This window comes from Giraffa tippelskirchi, chromosome 11 (genome assembly GCF_054371585.1).
Source record: "Giraffa tippelskirchi isolate mGirTip1 chromosome 11, T2T-mGirTip1v1.2.pri, whole genome shotgun sequence".
Lineage (NCBI taxonomy): Eukaryota > Metazoa > Chordata > Mammalia > Artiodactyla > Giraffidae > Giraffa > Giraffa tippelskirchi.
The window spans coordinates 90,628,910-90,649,004 of NC_137285.1; the positions used below are offsets into that span (position 1 = coordinate 90,628,910).

The 20,095-nt window shown below is 39.4% G+C and overlaps 1 protein-coding gene across 2 annotated transcripts in view; it reads left to right on the forward strand.

Moving 5' to 3' along the window:
* MAML2 (mastermind like transcriptional coactivator 2) overlaps positions 1-20,095 on the forward strand; it is a 404,047-nt gene that overhangs the window by 366,980 nt on the left and 16,972 nt on the right. For both annotated transcript variants that reach the window (XM_081545396.1, XM_081545397.1), the window contains exon 3: positions 18,286-18,489. In XM_081545396.1, the coding sequence (XP_081401522.1) occupies positions 18,286-18,489 (204 nt within the window). The remainder of the gene's footprint in view (positions 1-18,285; positions 18,490-20,095) is intronic.

A 20,095-nucleotide genomic window follows, 5' to 3' on the forward strand; every position in this document is an offset into this window, starting at 1 on the left:
ATTCTAAATCCTCCCAGACAGGAAAACCAGTTTTTCATTTAAATCTCTAAATAGAAATCCAGCTTGCTTGCCAGAATAGTCACAATATATATAACCTGTAAACACTTCAATTTTCATAGTCTTGCCTCTATGTTTATATAAGTATCCACATGTAATTAAAGATATAGAATGTAAATTTTCTCTGACCACAGTATTTATGTGCTGAAGTTACAATGGGGAAACATCCTAAACTGAGGCAGAAATCAAGAGGTTCACAATGATAACAATAGTTGTAACTGATTTGTTCATTTAAGACATATGATAATTTGCAGCAAGTGGATTATCCTCAAAGCTACAAATCGTTCCTGATTCAGTTCATGGAACTGCAGCCCACTAAGGAATATCTTTCAATAAGACATGCTTTATAAATCTTAGTAGGCCTGAATGTGTTTTCACCCTTGACCAGAGATATAAATGTTAAGGAATACTTGACCATTTTGTAAGGTGGATCTTTGAACAGATGTCCTTGGGCAATATTTCTAGTAGCTAGCTTAAAATCAAAATAAATCACTCTCTATACAACAGTGTGAATTATTCTTTGCATTTAAATAGAAACACTACTGCCTTCCTTTACTATAACAGATGCTTACAAGTAAACTACCATACTTTTCATGGCTTCCCTAAGAACTGGAGGGACCATATATCAATGCCTATGTTGTTTTCTTCTACCCTCTAATGACCATTGTAGTGGTGAAGTACACAAGTTAATTTCACTGATGTTAAATTTGACTAAAAGTTATTCACCACATACCAATAGCCTCTCTTTAATCTTTTATAAGTAATAAATACAATTAAGTTACTAAAATAAGCTGTATTATCCAGATAAATCGCTTTTCCTCTAAAAGCAGTGACCATCCCACTTTCTTTTATGACCAAAGACCAAGGGAAATCCAAAGCTTAATACCTTCTTGGTATGGAAACCTGTAGCACAGTATATGAACGAATGTCATATTTCCTGGGAGAAAACCATGAATCCAGCTGCCAAAAAAAACGATTAAGGTAAAGAAAATGTGTAATAAACATATTCAGATTTTTGAAAGGCCAAGGAAAAGTTGCAGCATTGCAGTACAGAAGGACCAAGATGCAAGAGAATGATCATCTTTAGTGTTAAGTGGTAGGTATTTATTTTAAGGGAGCTGACTTGTCCCTCCTTTCATATGATCTGGATAGCTACATTAGTATTACATTGAACAGTATTTTGGGGGGAATTCCCTGGGTGTCCAGGGGTTAGGACCTAGAGCTTTCAATGCTGGGACCCAAGTTCGATCCCTGGTTGGGAGCTAAGATTTCACAAGCCATGTGGCATGACCAAAATAATAATAATAGTAGTATTACATTGTTTTTAAAGAACTCAAAATACTTTAAACTTACTTAACCCTCAAAATATTTATTAATTTAACTACCTTTCTAAAGTGGAATACTAATGCTTGCCCAATATCTTAAAAAAAAAAAAATCAACTTTTTAAAATGCTGTCAACACAGCTATGTCTACAAGGAGAAAACTGAAGTCAAGACCTGGCAAGGATTAGATAAATGTGATGAATTTCAACCAAAAATCTATCAGGTAAATTAAGTCTTTAGATAAGATAATCAAGCTTCAGCTTATACCAAAACAACTGGTTGATTTTGTTAATTTAAATAACTTTTGTAAGCCAATTTTTTGGTAATATATAAGCCAAAAAAACCTAGTTGAATGATTCTAAAGAGTAAAAAATGTGAAAGTGTTAGTGGCTCAGTCATGTCCAGCTCTGAGACCCCATGGACTGTAGCCCACCAGGCTCCTCTGTCCATGGAATTCTTCAGGCACAACTACTAGAGTGGGTTGCCATTCCCTTCTCCAGGGTATCTTCCCAACCCAGGGATCAAACCCAGGTTTCCTGCTTTGAAGGCGGGTTTTTTACCATCTGGACCACCATAACTTTTGCAAGCCAATTATTTGGAGATACGTAAGCCAAAAAAATAAAAAAATAGTTGACTGATTTTAAGTTTCCATGATATTCAGTGTTGTGGCATGTCACATATTTGGCCCAAGTTCTGTTAAGTTTATGGACAAGCTAGCAATTTTTAAAATTATTTCTGTGTTTATTTTGTCTTGTGTGGATGGCTAGATAACAATATTTTCAAAATTATAAAGGGAATCCAATTGGTTCAAATATAGTCACAGTTTGATTTAAATATTCAGAAATGCTCAGATAGATACTAAATGGACTGTTATTTGGATCCAGCCAGGAGTTGAAGAGCTGCTGCAGGCCCAGATGTATATCTTTGTAGAAAGTACCACATGGATCTGGGAAACACAAAACAGTGTAAACATTGGAAACTGTACAATGTATCAGTCTCCCTCCCTGCATTCTCTTCTGATCAGCAGTTAGGAACATAAGCCACAAATGTTTACCCGGTTGAAAAATCGCTGGACAGTTATGTTCCAATCAAGGATCTGTTTCCAGTTATATAACAGAATCCACAATCAACATACCCAGATTGCTGAGAAAAAAGGTTAAAAGTTCAGATAACCCTGTATATGCTGAATTAAAGTTCACAATTTTAATCATAAGAAGACTTTATAGTGTCTTGAACTGACAAATAATAAGAAATATTCTTGGGCAAAGCATTTTGTATACTTGATACTGATATTTGCCTTTCACTGAAGTTTGTGATAGCCATGTTACTTTCTAATAATGCCTAAATAAGTACAAATCATGTTATAAATAAAGTTTGATTTTCAAGTGATTATTATTTATGCAAATATATACTGAGTATTTATGTTATGTCAGGCTTATGTATGCTGGTAGGGATGCATAGATGAATAAAACAGTCCATATTCTTAGAGTAATAAAAGTGTAGTAAGAGAAAACAAACATGTAAGTAAATAAGTTATATAGTCTATAAAATAAACACAAAATATATTTGAGACTCAAGCAACACCAGTTACCCCAGTTACCTCTGTGACTTTGTCTGAATTCTCTAATACCTTTGTCTGAATTCCCTATTCAAATGAATTAATATGAAGAGTCAGCTTGTGAGCCCAAATTTGTACTAGAAATTTTTGTAGATGAAAAAATGTCTTAAAAAGGGGTTGACATCTAAAAATAATTTAGTCTACTCCACCTTGTAATTCCAAACAACAGAAACAGAGAAGCTAGAATACTGTGTGTGTGTGTGTGTGTGTGTGTGTGTGTGTGTGTGTGTTAGATACCCTTTATATTATTACTCAACATAATTAGTCAAATTTTAGGTATGTTTTTCTAGATTCATAGTCATAAAGTAATAGCAGATCTGGTAATAGGTGTACATCTGATTTGACCAATGTAGACAGACAAGATAATCAGACCAAAGAAAGTTGACCTCTCCCATTCTTATGTGGTAGGCTTTTCATTTAAGGTTATCATTTTCCTAAAACATTATTTTAGTTCTCTGCAAATCAAAATGTGTTTGTATAGTTTGCGTAAATAAGATTTGGTAAATAACTTGATTTTCCGGGAATTGATCCAAGTGAAACCTCTAATCTTTTGAAGTTCTTCCCATAGTGATTATTAGGGAGAACTCAGCTTTTTGAAGTCCCACTGAAGTATTTAGTGGCTTGCTTCACTAATCCAAGGAAGACTTGAGGGCTACATTTAACAGAGAGCAGATGGCTCCTTTTTTAATGTCCTTTGTGGTCATTTTAATAATACATTCAAAAATAGCTAATCATGTCACATCAGAGTAGATGGACACATTTGAGAACAATGGGGACAGTCACTGTACTGTACCAGTGCATTTAGATTTCCACGGCTCTCAGACGACCTGCAGGGCTTCCCCGGCGGCTCAGTGGTAAAGACTCCATCTGCCAATGCAGGAGATGCAGGTTCAATCCCTGGGTCGGGAAGATCCCCTGGAGAAGGAAATGGCAACCCACCCCAGTATTCTTGCCTGGGAAATCCCATGGACAGAGGAGCCTGGCGGGCTACAGTCCATGGGGTCGCAAAAAAGTAGGAGACAACTTAGTGACTAAACAACAACAGACAAGCTGCAATAACTAAGAGGTTCTCTCATTTTCCATTAGAGAAGACACAGCAGAATTTGTAGGCTACTTTGCAGGTCAATGAACTTCATATATTTTAGTGCAGAATGCATATTCAAGTCGCAAAAATTACCTCTAGCAGTATATTTTGTAGATATATTTTACAGAATCAAGGAAAAATACAGATTGCTTTACAGAATCAGGTCAGTAAAGACAGATATTATTAACAAAGCTGTACATATATGGTTCTGCATTGTATCTTCCACACAGCTATATATGAACAGGTTCATTATTCGATTTAATACATTTTTCAACTTTTCTGTCTCCAAGCTCAATTCATTTCCCTCAGTCACTTAAGAAGATAACCTGTCTGATTCCCCACTCCCCACCCCCACTTGGATCAATCTGGTATTTGTTCACTATATGCAAAACTACTGCATATCCTGTTGTTAGATTTCATTTCAGACTCAATGGAAAAAAGGAATCAAATTATTTCATCACAGTGGTATTTATTGTCACCTTGATCTCAATACAAATGGAATTTCAACTATTCTATCACTAGAATGGAATTTTGAGAATTTAACCTAACTTCCTCATCTTAAAGTTGGAGAAAGTAAAGCCTAGAGAGGTAAGAAGAGAAGACTACGAAATTAACAAGGTTCACAGGTTATCGACTCAATGGACATGAGTTTGAGTAAACTCCAGGAGTTGGTGATGGACAGGGAGGCCTGGCGTGCTGCAGTCTGTGGGGCCCAAAGAGTTAGACACAACTGAGCAACTGAACTGAACTGAACTGAACTGACTGACAGGTCACAGGAAACGAATTTGTACAAGAATCAGTGAAAGAATGTTATAATGTGTAAGTAAGAAGTTAAAATGGTCAAAGAAAACAATAGTGTAAAATAGGTGCTAACTTTTCCTGAACACCTCCTCTGACCCAGAGACATGTTTTACCTATATAATCTAATTTAAGCCAACATGCAATCGTATGAGGAAGGCGTTATTAATTAGTTACCCCTTAATAGTTAAGAATTGAGACATAGAGGCTTTTATAACTTGCCCAAGAACAGTTAGTAAGTTATAGAGGAAACATTTCAACCCAGGCATTCTGACTACGAAAGCAACATTTTTCATCATTATAGTATTTTTGTCATGAGGTATCACATGAGATGTGTGAGGATTTTCTTAGGTTTCTCATCTCTCCAATCTAAAGACATAAAAAGCTAAAAATAGTTTATAAAATTTTTATTAACTTTAAATTCTAAGGCCAAAATTCCATATTGATTTTTGTTCTATTTCCAAAGGAAAAAATCTTATATTTTTTTCAAGGTATAGAAGCCATCTTTGGAAATCTTAAAAATTCCAGATTTGTTTCATATATAATTTGGATGTCATTTTGATTTAAAAACCATCCCTTTAAAAGAGACTTTTTTGGCTCTTTTTGAACCGTGGTGTTATCCCTTCTTTATTCTCCATTACTATTCGTTACTGGATTGCCTTAACTTTTAATAAGAACAGAAAATGCTGATAACTTATCCCATTCAAAACCATAATACTTTCCAAAACATTTCTAGAGGAATAGCACAAGTTTAGGGTATATGTGTTAGTGGCTCAATCATGTCCAAATCTTTGCAACCCCATGGACTGCAGCCTGCCAGGCTCCTCTGTCCATGGGATTCTCCAGGCAAGAAGACTGGAGTGGGTTGCCATGCCCTCCTCCAGGGGATCTTCCTGACTCAAGGATTGAACCCCAGTCTCTTGCATTGCAGGAGGATTCCTTACTGTCTGAGTCACCAGGGAAGACCTTAGGGTATAAAACTGGTTCCTAATGTATGTTGCTTTGAAATAAATGTTTTTGTAAACAGGCATTATAAGCTTAATGTAGTTATCCATTATACAAAGAGAGAAGAAAAGGGGATTAATATGACACAATTTATAGAATAAACTCAACAAAGAATAAAAGTATGCTTAAACACAAGTTCCTAGTCTTGTTTTAGTTGGTGGAGGCAGTGGTGATAATACTTAGCTGTTGCTAAATTCTACTCACTGAGCACATCTCTGGATGATTATTGTTGTTGTTCAGTCACTAAGTCGTGTCTGACTTTTTGCAGCCCCATGGACTGCAACCCACCAGGCTCCTCTGTCCATGGGATTTCCCAGGCAAGAATACTGGAGTGGGTTTCCATTTCCTTCTCCACTGGATGATTAATGCTTGCTGGTTTATTGCTGGTATTATTACAAACATCACACTCTCCTCACTATCTGACAATCAGAAATTGTATATTATTTAGATCTGTGCCGTGTTCTGTGACTATGTTTATATTTGTATTCATATTAAGTAAATATTAAATTCACTTGAGGAAATACTAATATTTATTTCAAGTCTACTGTGTATCTGCTACCATATGAAGCACTTCATTTACTTTATGTCATTTGTTCTTAACCACCACCTTTTGAGATACAAAGACCCACATACAACTTTGGAAAAAAATGGAGTTGGGATTTGAACCTAGTTTTGTTTGATCCCAGAATGACTATTTCACCATTGCTGCCTACCCACGCAAATTGCTTTTAGAACAGAGGGACTTTTTTTAGATTTTGCCTTTTACCTTGTTTTATTAAGCCTTCAAAGTATTTTGCATTTTCAAGGCATACATGTTAAAAAACGAATCAAATTTCTTAGCCTGTCTCCTATTCCTTAAAGTTGGAATCATAATTAAAACAGAATTAGTGTGGAAATTAAAGAGGTAATAAATGTCATGCCTGCAACGCATGCCCTGGTGTATAACTTTCAAAACTGGTAACTGCTAGTAGAAATCGTATTCGTCAGTGAGCCTTCCTCCCGCCTGACTACACAGACAGGCAGTGATTGTCATCATCATCATCATCATCATCAAAGCCTCCATCATCACTCACCACTAGCTCTTCTCCTTCCTAACACATCCTTTATGCCCTGGGCCCGTCTCAGGTGGCACACCCATTAAGGCAACACTGGATTTAACAACTTCGCTCCACCTTTGCCTTCTCTTCTGTCCTGGCTTTCCAGTGGCCTTTGAAAAGAGCCAGCGTTTTCATCCCATTTGCCTGACAGCAAGTTCTGTCCTCATTTGCTACTTTGCATGGCTTCGTTTTTTCATGTATTTATTTATACAAAAACATGTATAGAGTCCACTGTACCCTGGGAATATTGTGATGGACATTTATAATTCTAAGCATTTATAACGGGAGATGCTATGCTATGCTATGCTAAGTCGCTTCAGTCGTGTCCGACTCTGTACGACCCCATAGACGGCAGCTCACCAGGCTCCGCCGTCCCTAGGATTCTCCAGGCAAGAATACTGGAGTGGGTTGCCATTTCTTTCTCCAGTGCATGAAAGGGAAAAGTGAAAGTGAAGTCGCTCATAAGCAAACAAGCGATTGTGATACAGGGTGAGAAATGGATCGGTACCAGCTGTTAGAGGAGCACCAGAAGGCACTGAACAGCCTTGGGAAGTCAGAGAAGATTCCCTGAAAAAGGACATCTGAGCTGAGCCTAGAATGGATGAGTGTTTATACTTGGTAGGGAAGGACACAGGAAGAGTCTCCCAGGCAGAGAGAATGTGAGCACCTAGAAAATTGTGGAGAGGAGAAAGAGGTCTGGGATACTGGCAGATTTCAAGTGGTTTAATATCACTATGGTATAAAGTAAATAAAGGGCATGTTGAGAGATGAAATGAGAGGAAAGGTACAGAGGCCAGATCATAGAAGGACTTACTTCTCTACTATTTGGGGGAGTTAGGACTTGATTCCAAAGGCAGGGAGGGCCCATGAATGGTTTTAACCCAGACTTGCAGTGTAGAGAAGTATCCAAGGGGGAAATCATTTCTCTTCTTTCCTAAACACCAACCTTTGAGGGGTGGGAGGTGGAGTGCTCAACCTGAGGTCTCTGGATGGTCTGTGGATGTTTTAAAGATTTGTAAGCGCCCTGAAATTATAAACAAAATTGTTGGCTGTGTGTGTACTTGAGGGGAAGGCAGGGGAGACCGAATCCACAGCTTTGTGAAATCCTCAACAGACACTCTTATCCAAAGAGAAGTTTGAAACCACTGCTCTAGGGGGAGCAAGTGAAAAGCTAAGTTACAGAGCAGAAATTCCAGGTCTGCCACAAAGAGCCCTTCTGATGTTGAAGAGTTTCTCTTTTAAGAAAGCGTTCTCATTTCTTCCCCTGGGTGACCAAACGCTTCCCACTCCATCCTGCCCCGCTGACGTTTTGTTCCTGGCCACTCTCCCACCTAAATGCTGCCTCCTCGCTCATGGAACCATTCTTCTGTGCCAACCCAAAGTGAATGTCCACCCCAGAGGCTAAGAATAGACACAGTGTTCGGGTGACTTGAAAATTAGGTAACATCTGAAGAATGAACTCTATAGTGACCACAAACTCATTCTAATCATATGAACCAAACAGATTGTAAACATGTGATCAGGGTTCCCCTGCAGGGTGGAGGAGAAGGTTCTGAGCAAAGGGAAGAAAAATGCCTTATCAAATAGAAGAGAAAAGCAGTTACTGTTCAGAGTTCCAAAGGATAAAGAAAAACATGAATCGAAGTACCTCCTTCTGTGTTTGCATCTTCTACCTTTCAACATCCCCCAACCCACCCTCCTAACCCCCAGCGAGCTAGTTGTATCACAAGCTATCATTCTCTCAAGCAGATAGACTTTATTCCATTCATTTCTCCTTAATGTATTTTCCTGGATTTGGATATGGTTTTTCATCTTTTCATTGAGTTTTGTAACTTTGTTACAAGTCAATTCCTTAACCTTTCTGGACAGTGTCTTCAACTGTAAAATGCAGTTGGATGAATGATGTAAGCTGCTTTTAAGTTTCCACTATTTGTAATGGTGGCTGGAGAGGAGGGCTATTGTAAACAGATCTCGTGGTTGTTGTTGTTCTCATTCCGTTGCTAAGTTGTGTCCAACTCTTTCCGACCCCACGGACTGAAACACGCCAGGCTTCCCCTCCTTCACCATCTCCCAGAGTTTGCTCAAAGTCTTGTCCATTGAGTCAGTGATGCTATGAGTTGGTGACCTCATGATAGATATTTCTTAATTCCCAACTTGCCTGTTCCTACCAAAATTGCTGGGTACTTTTCTCTAAGGCATGTTATCAGTTTAATGTAAAAGACCAAAATACTTAGCATGACTTGGATAGTACAGCCAAATAGAGCAAAGGTCAGCACATTTTTTCCATAGAGGGCCAGATAGCAAATATTTTAGGCTTGTGGGTCATAAGGCCTCTGTCACAACTATTCAACTGTGTCACAGTGTGGAACCAGCTGCAGACAATATATAAATGAATGTGTATGGCTATGTTCCAATAAAATTTTATTTACCAAAAAAGGTAGCAAGTTGGATTTGACTGATCATGTCATAGTTTAATGACCCTTGAAATAAACGATTGGAAACCCGAAGACAGCCGTGTTTTATCCCTTCAGTCTTTCTGTTTAAAGGTTGTTTCCTGGATGACTTCTTGATTTTTTCTCTGTTATCATCATCACTGTTGTTGTTGTGTCAAACAATAACTTTTCATTTATCTTAGCCACTCGCAGCCACCTCACCCTCCATGCCCCCAAATAAATATCGTAAGTGGGCCTGCGGTCTTGTCGGGAATCTGAAGCCGTTAAGGCAGCTTGTTTCTCAGGCATAGAGACAAATAAATGGCTTCATAAGTCGATAGCTCAGAAGATGAATAGCCTGAAGGAACAGTTGAGCTGTTAGTTCGCGCGGACAGGGAAAGAAGGAGAAGGAAAGAGACAAGGGAGGGAAAGAGAAAGATTGATTGAAACAGCAAACTGGTTTGTGAGATCCACTGTACAAACTTGCCCAGCTGGGTACTTTATCTTGAATTTGTTTTGCAAATTGCAGATGCTTCGCTCTAGGAGCCAAGGAAAAGAAAGGGCAGTCATTCCACGCCAAAACACTCTCATGGATCCTAAGTAACTTACATTATTTCATTTTCTGTGGGGAAAAAAAAACCATTATATACTCCCCTTCCAAAATAAGTTAAGGGAAACAGAGAGCTCATTTTACCCCGATGCCCAGATTATTAGTTTTGGGGTTTTTTTTAATATTAAGAGAACAATGGTTGTCTGATAACTGCTTGCTTTGTGAAACTTATTATGTCACTGTTCAGCCCACAAAACTGCTTTAACAGTAAAGCTGACTGAATTCAATGAGTCTTAATTTTTCAACATACTTCAATACAACCAAGGATATTTTTGTTTGCTGCTTTAGGACATGTCTAATTGGACCCCATTCTACCTTTTGCTGAAATCAATCCTGCTTCACAGAACCCCTGCATTCCTTTCAAATGAAAGAGGAAATTCTGGCATTTTTATTAGCTAACATTTTTTAAAAGATCTTAAAAAAGATCTCTCACATATTGACCATGACTTACAGAGCCATTTTATCAAAGTCAGACCTGGGGCCAGGTCTGAACTCTGGTGTTTGTTACTGAGGTTTGCAGGTTTGTTACTGAGGTTTGCAGGGTCTCCTTCATACATACTCTTTCTTTAATTATTTTATGCCTGAAAATTGTAAAGAAGAGGGTATTGGTGAATTAGCTGTTAGGACTAAAATAGTGGGGTTTGCTTCTAATTTTTAATTTGTACATTTTTCTCAAAAGGACTTAAAAATGGTTCAAAGGGAAATAGGTGATAAGGCATGCATGCGTGCTCAGTCGCTTCAGTCGTGTCTGACTCTTTGCGACCCCGTGGATTGTAGCCCGCCAGGTTCCTCTCTTCATGGGATTCTCCAGTTAAGAATACTGGAGTGGGTTGCCATGCCCTTCTCCAGAGGGTCTTTCCAACCCAGAGATCGAACCCAAGTCTGGTACGTCTCCTGCATTGCAGGCAGATTCTTTACCAATGAGCCACCAGGAAAGGCCTTAGGTGATAATTAAGACAGGTAATTTGTCCTCTAAGGAAAAGAGGTTCTCGTTCAGAAGAGTTCAGGTGTTTGCTTAACCTTCTGCCAAATTTCATTGACATAGTTTGTGATCTTGTTGAGTTAGTGCTTCCCATGTTGATCCATGGACAAGATCTTAAGTCAACCAAGTAACACATTTGGAAAGTATTCATTTACCATATTTTCCATACATTAAAATATGTATCCAGCTTCCTATAAACATAAATCAACCTTACACGCTGCCACTCACTTATGAGCATGTTTTGATTTATCCAGCTAAAAAGTTTGGTCGTCATATACAAGATTTACCTAATGATCTCCTAACATCCTTGAGACCATTCTGGAAGATAAATTTCCCATCCATAGTCCAGTTGGAAAACTTGGAAGCATAGACAAACGTTAGGGTTTTTCAACCAGCTGAGTGGTTTTTGATCCCCAAGGCCTGAAAAATGCATGATGCACAATAGATGTTCAACAAATATCTGTTGAATGAAGAAGAGTAGAGTGAAGATAATAATTCTAAAGATATAGCTTGATTATTGGCAGAATTTTATTAAAAAGATACAGAAATGCTTTCATTGGTCTAGCAGTCCCGTGCAGGACTGAAACAAAGATTCAGAATCCTTAACCATATTTAAGTACTTGGCATACAGCCCTAACTCAGTTGCTTAGCCAATACTGTAGAAGAAATTCAAAACCTTAAATACACATCACAGACATACATACACACACAATCAGGAGTGGAAAACTATAAGTGCATATTAAATGTAAATTTATATTAAATCCCAGGAGGATAGGACCAGAAGCCTGTTTTGTATGTTAGCATCAAACACCATAATTTATTGGAAAAACAGAAAAAAAACACACGGAAGATCATTCAAGTTCATAATTTGCACTAGTCTCTAGAAAATAAGTTTTCTAGCATATAAAAGATGACCTTAATAGAAATAACTTAATTCATTCACAGTCACACACACACTCACACACACTGTCACATACAGGCTGAGAATGTGCCCTTTTACCATGGTCCTCAAGCTTTTGAGGAGAAAATGAGTGTTGAAGTAAGAACACGTGCTTTCTATTAAGTCAAGTTCTTCATGGGCTGAGTGTAAGGCAAAGAGTGAGGCTGGTATGGAAATCAAAGCCAACGGATGGAAGCATATTTTTCTTTCAAAATATTTTATGTACTAAAGTTTGCACAACATCTTGGCAATGACAGCAAGCCTGTGTAAGGAGGTGTTTTGTGTTTCATAGCTAACATAAGGGCAAAAAAATGTAGCAGCAGCCAAATATTACTTCCATCATGAGCAGAAAGAATGTGGATGGTGGAATACATGGTAAGGCCCATGGGCTAGAAACTACAAGGTTTACAAATCTGCAAAATTCCAAAAGAGAGCTTATCCTTATTTTTATATCTTTTAGTATTGTAAAGGAATGAGACTAAATTTGGCATAGTCCATCTGTTTGATTAGAGAGAGAAACAGTTACAGTTTCTTGGCATACAGATCTTTTATAAATCTTAGCAGAGGGTGGTTTTCCAGATTTCACTGGAAATTATTTTGATGGTGTTCACCGATTCTGCCAACTAATTAAGCGTTCAGTCCACCACCACTTTTCTTTCTCTTCATTTTTCCCCTTTCGAAATATATTCTTAATCTTCAGAACATAGAAGACTGCCTAGCACGTAGGAGATATTCAGCAAAATTTATCAAAGTCATTCATGGGTGGATGGATGGATGCACAGGTGACAAGACTGGGCATAAAGAGATCTGGACTTTAATCCTAAGGCACTAGTATCATACCATCTAGTGAAAATTATTATACATTGCTTTTTACTGCAGTAAATTTCCGTGAGTATGTATGTGGTCTTTGTGACGTATATATCATAGATTCCCACATAAAATGTAAGCCAGAGAGTTCTTTTTTTTTTTTTTGGCCATGCTGTGCAGCCCATGAGATAGTTCACCAATGCTCCCTGCATTGGGACTGCGGCATCTTAACCAACAGACCACCAGGGAAGTCCCCAACTATAGTTGATTTACAATGTTGGGTTTGTTTCCATGTACAGCAAAGTGATTCAGTTTATATACATATATATATAAACCCATATATGCATATATGGGCTTCCCTGGTGGCTCAGATGGTAAAGAATCTGCCTGCAAATTTCGGTCCCTGGATCAGGAAAATCCCCTGGAGAAGGGAATGGCAACCCACTCCAGTATTCTTGCCTGGAGAATTCCATGGACAGAATAGCCTGGCGGGCTATGGTCCATTGCTGGTCAAAAAAAGACGCAACTGAGCGACCAACACGCAGACACACACACACACACATAAATATATTCAGTTTTATGTCTATACATATTCAGTTTTATGCATATATATATATATATATACACAAGATATTATAGAAACCATTATAATTCATTACAAGATATTGATTATAGTTTCCTGTGCTATAGTAGTAGGACTTTGTTGTTTATCTATTTTATGTCTAGTAGTATCCGCTAATCCTGAATTTGTAATTTATCCCTTTCTCCATACTCCTGTCCCCTTTGGTAACTATAAGTTTTTTTTTTTTTCCTATGTCTGAGAATGTGTTTCTGTTTTGTAAATAAGTTCATTTGTATCATTTTTTTAGATTCCACATATAAGTGTATCATATATTTGTCTTTGTCTGACTTACTTCACTTAGTATGATAATCTCTAGGTCTATCCACGTTGCTGCAAATGGCATAATTTTATTCTTTTTTATGGCTGAGTAATATTCCATTATATATATGTGTGTGTATATATATATATGCATGTATATATTTATGCATGGGTTTCCCAGGTGGCTCAGCAGGAAAGAATCCACCTGCAATACAGGAGCCACAGGAGATGCCAGTTTGATCCCTGAGTCAGAAAGATCCCCTGGAGGAGGGCATGGCAACCCACTTGAGTATTCTTGCCTGGAGAATCCCGTGGACAGAGGAATCTGATGGGCTACAGTCCATATTGTTGCAAAGAGCTGGACACAACTGAAGCTACGTAGCAGACATGCATGCGTATATACCACATCATCTTTATCCATACATGTGTTGAGGGACATGAGGCTATTTCCATGTCCTGGCTACTGTAAATAGTGCCACTATGAATATTGGGGTACATGTATCTTTTCAAATTATATTTTTAATTTAACATTTCTGCTGAAACAGTTTTCATGGAGTATAAATGCTGAAATCAACAACAATAAGGTCTCTTAATTATGTTCACATTTCACTTACCCATACAGCCAACAGTCATTTAATTATATTAATTTCCCTTTAATTCATAGATTTGTAAAAAAATTAACTTCTAATCAATACACAATAGATTAGGTCATTCTTCTTTGTACAATTTGCATTTAACATAGTACCTGAATCACAGTAGATACTTAATCATATTTGCTAAATAAAATTATTAAAATCACCCATCAAAATAGAATTTTCATCTCTTCCAGATCAATGGTAACTCTATCTTTAGCTTTTTGAGAACTGTTCTCCACAGGGGCTGCACCAACTTACATTCCCATCAACAGTGTAGCAAGGTTCCCTTTTCTCCACATCCTCTCCCATTTATTGTTAGTAGATGTTTTGATGATGGTCTTTCTGACTAGTGTGAGGTGATACCACATTATAATTTTGATTTCTCTCATAATGAGGGATGTTGAGCATCTTTCCATGTGCCTGTGGGCCATCTGCATGTCTTCTTTAAAATATAAAGCCAGAGATATTAATTTCAAATGCGCACATGGGCCAGATAGCTCATAGAAATGAGCAAGGGTGCATGTAATAAAATAAGGAACAGTGGGGACTGTGGCCACCTGGAGAGCCCGAGAGCCTCTCAGTGTTTATAAAATGGTGGGAACCAAACATAACGCACATGCAGTCCACGTGCACCTACAGCACAAGCCCCTTCACAAAAGCAACAGTTGCTAAAATACCTCTGCTCTACACAAATACAGAGATAGGGAAAGAAGAAAAATATTAATTGCTACAATTTATCTAATGTCTACGAAGTGCCTAGAACTGTTCTAAATTTCAACCAGCTTAATCTTAGGTCATAAATATAATTACCTTCATTTTATACAAGGAAATTAAGACACAGTACATTGTAAATGTATACTGATTGCTCTGTTAAATTGGATGATAAAAACAGCACAGCAAAGAACAAAGTAGCAGGACCCTAAGCTGAGCCCCTAATCCACATGAGAGACGCACACTCCAAGGGAGAGTCTTGGTAGCTTGCAGGACAATCTTTCCCAAAAGTCATAATAGATTTAAGGCTGAGCGCTCTGACTGAACGTTGGGCACAGATGTGTTAGGAAGAGTTCCGTTCCTTTAAGCTGCTCCGAGGATGTTCCTACCTCAGTTGTTGTCTAGTCGCTCAGTCATGTCTGACTCTTTGCGACCCGTGGACTGTAGCATCCCAGGCTTCTCTGTTCTTCACCATCTCCTGGAATTTGCTCATATACTTGTCCATTGAGTCGGTGATGCCACCCAACCATCTCATCCTTTGTTTCCCTCTTCTCCTCCTGCCCTCAATCTTTCCCAGCATCAGGGTCTTTTCCAGTGAGTCGGCTCTTCACATCAGGTGGCCAAAGTATTGGAGCTTCAGCTTCAGCGTCAGTCTTTCCAGTGAATAGTCAAGGTTGATTTCCTTTAGGATTGACTAGTTTGATCTCCTTGCTGTCCAAAGGACTCTCAAGAGTTTTCTCCAGCACCACAATTTGAAAGCATCAGTTCTTTGGTACTCAGCCTTCTTTATGTTCCAACTCTTGCGTCCATACATGACTACTGGAAAGACGATCGCTTTGACTATACAGACCTTTGTTGGCAAAGTGATGTCTCCATTTTTTAATATGCTGTCTAGGTTTGTCATAGCTTTCCTACCTCAGAGCTGATTCTAATTATTTTTCATGAACTGGTGAGGAGGACCACCTGCTTCCAGTCCCCCCAGCTCTGCCTTTCTCCCCAAAATATGCCCTTTCCAGGTGCCTGATTGAGAGTTACCCCTGAAAGGAATGCTCAGCACAACGTTTGCTGCACAGACAGATGGCTTAGCCCAGAGTATAAAGCTCTATCTCTTCCTGTCTCAACTAAGAGACAGTATAGTGATTGAGAGCTGGATTTCTGGAGTCAGACAGGCTTGACTTAATATTCCTCAGCTACTTCAAGCTAAGTGACCTCTCAGAGGCAGATTTCTCACCTGCAAAATTGGGATGAGAATACTAGTCCTTGCTCACTGTTCTGTGAGGAGGATGAATTGAAATAAATCACCTAAGCGATTAAGCACAGTGTATATCGTGCTCATGTGTGACCCCATGGACTGCAGCCCCTCAGGCTCCTCTGTCTATGGGATTTCCCAGGCCAGAATACTGGAGTGGGTTGCCATTTCCTTCTCCAGGGGATCTTCCCAACCCAGGGATTGAACCTAGGTCTCGTGCATTGGCAGGCAGATTCTTTTCTACTGAGCCACTTGGGAAGCCCCATAAGCACAGTGACTGGCCTGTAACAAACCTTAGTGCATGGTCATTTTAGAATTATTTTGTATCCCTTTGCCTTTGAGGCAGTTGGTGAACTCTGTATCCCCAGAGATTACTAAAGCAAGACCACATACCCAGGCTTTGGACTGGTGGCTTTTTTTTTTTTTTAAGCTCAACAGATAACTAAAGAAAGAGAAGGCAAGTCCACACAGGGAGTACCTACTGCTTACTACTCATCAGACATCATGGGAGCTGCTTTATCTTTTTAATCTCTTGTAACCTCACACAGTCCATGGGGGAATGAAAGTTGGATTTTATTGCTCCCATATATCTAGTGTTTCTCAAAGAGCATTCTCTGGACCCATGAGCATTAGACTCACCTGAGTAGACATCTGTCTGCAGCCTCAGTGTTTCTGAAGCAAGGCAGACCCTTTGATTTAGTACTTGTATCATTTATCTAAAACTTGAGTTTATATTTTCTTGTATTGGATGTGTAAACATGTCATTTCTTCCTGGTAAATTCTCCAAAATGAGGACTATGTTTTCTAGTAACCCCAACAGTGTACAGCTCAATCCTATACACACACACCATTGGGAATTAGTAAAACCTCTGGATGGGTTTAGCTTTGTGCGCTGCCACGTGCTGACCTGTCAATGCCGAAAGATTGATAGATACCTCAAATCAGAATGGCAGTTCACCAATACTATTTAATATGCAACTGTGAGTGTTTGATCAATAGCTTCTATTTGTCAGTGGTGTTCTTTTAATTTAATGTGCTGCAATTCCTGTCTTATAGATCAGTGAGGAAAATTAACAAATCTGGACACTAACCCTCCAGGTTCCTCTGTCCATGAAATTCTCCAGGCATGAATACTGGAATGGGTTGCCAGAGGATCTTCCCAACCCAGGGATTGAACCTGGGTCTCCTGCATGGCAGGCAGATTCTTTACCATCTGAGCCACCAGGGAAACAAACCCCTGAAAGGTGAAATCCTTAACAAGTTTCAGTGTTTGTGAAATAGAAACTCACAGGTCCTCCTTATCACAGAAAGCTAGGCCCCTTCTCAGAGAAGGCGATGGCACCCCACTCCAGTACTCTTGCCTGGAAAATCCCGTGGACGGAGGAGCCCAGTAGGCTGCAGTCCATGGGGTCGCTAAGAGTTGGACACAACTGAGCGACTTCACTTTCACTTTTCACTTTCATGCATTGGAGAAGGAAATGGCAACTCACTCCAGTGTTCTTGCCTGGAGAATCCCAGGTACGGGGGAGCCTGGTGGGCTGCGGTCTATGGGGTCACACAGAGTCGGACATGACTGAAGCGACTTAGCAGCAGCAGCAGGCCCCTTCTGTCCAAAATGGTTATTCAACATTTAAATACATGAATTGAAATGATTTTTATTGCAGGATCAGCCATGATATGGGCTAACTTTAGGGAATAGGAAGAACTTGTTACTTTATGAGTGTTTGTTCCTGAGCAACTGAGAGGTTTGCCATATGTTTTTACGATAATTTTCTTTGAGGTTCCATAAACACCTTCTGGAATGTGGAGGTTCCACCATCAGAGTCATATGAGAGCTTTTCCAGTTCCCTAATGTCATTAACCCAGCTGCTTTGGTTGCTGTGACATGCAATTATTTCTCCTACATTTAAAAAGCGATTCTCTGATCTCCAACCCATTAACCTTGTTTGATCTTAACAAGCTGAAAAATGTTTGGAATCTAAGCTTATGATCTCGGCGTGACTTTTTTCCTTCTTTTAATTCACAGTAGCCCGCCCCACTCCCTTTCTCTTTTTCAGGATCAACACTCTGTGGTAGGCCAGAACGCGGGCCCCAGTCCAAGTCCCAGCCCCTGCTCGAATCCAAACACTGGAAGTGGTTACATGAACTCCCAGCAATCACTGTTGAATCAGCAATTGATGGGAAAGAAACAGACTCTACAGAGGCAGATCATGGAGCAGAAACAGCAGCTTCTCCTCCAGCAGCAGATGCTGGCTGATGCGGTAAAATGTTCTCCTAATTCCTGCTGTGCATACCTGTTGGCCCAACAGAGGGAATTCATCAGTTTCCATTTCTACTTGTTGCCCTTGTATCTGTGTCCCTCTATGGCATGGCAACCAAGGTGTCTTGACTGTAAGAGAGATTCATTCCATACATAAAGTGCTACAGGGGAAAAAAAAAAAACAAACTTGATTTACCAGGTGCTCGACAGTTGGAATCCACAGCACCTGGGCTGATTAGCCCTGCCCAGCCCAGGAATGTTCAGAACCACCACATGGGCCTTGGAATCAGGAAAAAGAAACCAGTGTTGTTCCACAGCGCCGAGGGGCAGAAAATAGGGACAAAACTTTAATCAACTCAAATCCAAACTGATTTTAGAGATAAAAGAGTTTTCAAAGCAGCTTTAAAAGCCAGTGTGGAGTTCCAAAACTTAAAATTTGGCTTCCAAAATAAAGCATCTCAGAATAGATTTTTTTTTTTTTTAAGGCAACTGAAAGTGTATTTCCCCCTTTCACCACATTTAAGGAGACTTACCTTAAAAGCAAGGTCGTTCTCCCCCACCTATTACCCAAGTATCTGCTCGTCCCTTCTGTATTCTCAAACTCATACATTCAACAACTGATCCAAACCCTTCCTGCCTCCTAAGACCAAAGCCCTTTCTCCAGATTCTCTTCATTCCCTTCAAACTGTTTGGCCAAATTAAAGAAGAGGAAAATTAACCATCTCCAGGTTGATAGAGCTAAGGTACACAGAAAATAAAGATAAATTTATTCTCAAGGAGCTTTGCAGTGAGCAGAAACCCAGGTGTAATAAGGGCTATAATTCATTCAGTAAATATTTACTAATTCACAACAGGACTACAGCCTTAAACAAGACAACCCTGTCTTTGTTTGTAAGGAGCTTAGAGCCTTCTGGGGGTGTCAAATCAGCAATTGTGATCTATATGATTAAATACTGTGATGTGGGAACTACCAGAAATGGTTTCAGAGAGGAAGTTATAGCTATCGAAGATCTGCAGGTGAAGAAGGAGATGGAAGGAAGAACAGGGGAGTGTCCAACCAGAAGAACCAGCATATTCAAAGACTCAGGGACAACAAAGTATACAACATATTAGGCTTGCTGAGGGAGGTCGTGTATACACAGATAGGGAATGAAAGGTTGGCAGGCCAGCGATCAGAGACCAGAGGCATTTGCAAATTGGAATTTGTATTGTCTGAAAAGCAATGGAGAGGACTTCAAAGCATTTTAAACACTTACTTGATTCAGACTTGATTTGCAGTATAGTAAGCACTTCCCAAGTAGCACTAGTGGTAAAGAACCTGCCTGCCAGTGCAGGAGACATAAGAGATTTGGGTTCAGTCCCTGGGTCAGGAAGATCCCCTGGAGGAGGGCATGGCAACCCGCTCTAGTAGTCTTGCCTGCAATCCCAGGGAGAGAGGAGCCTGGCAGGCTACAGTCCACAGAGTCGCAAAGAGTCAGACAGGACTGAAGTAACTTAGCAACAAATAAGTACTTGATTCAAATTTGATTTGCATTATAATAGAGGTATAAAGGGCTCCTCAGGTGGCTCAGTGGTAAAGATTCTGCCTGCCAATAAGAGAGACATAG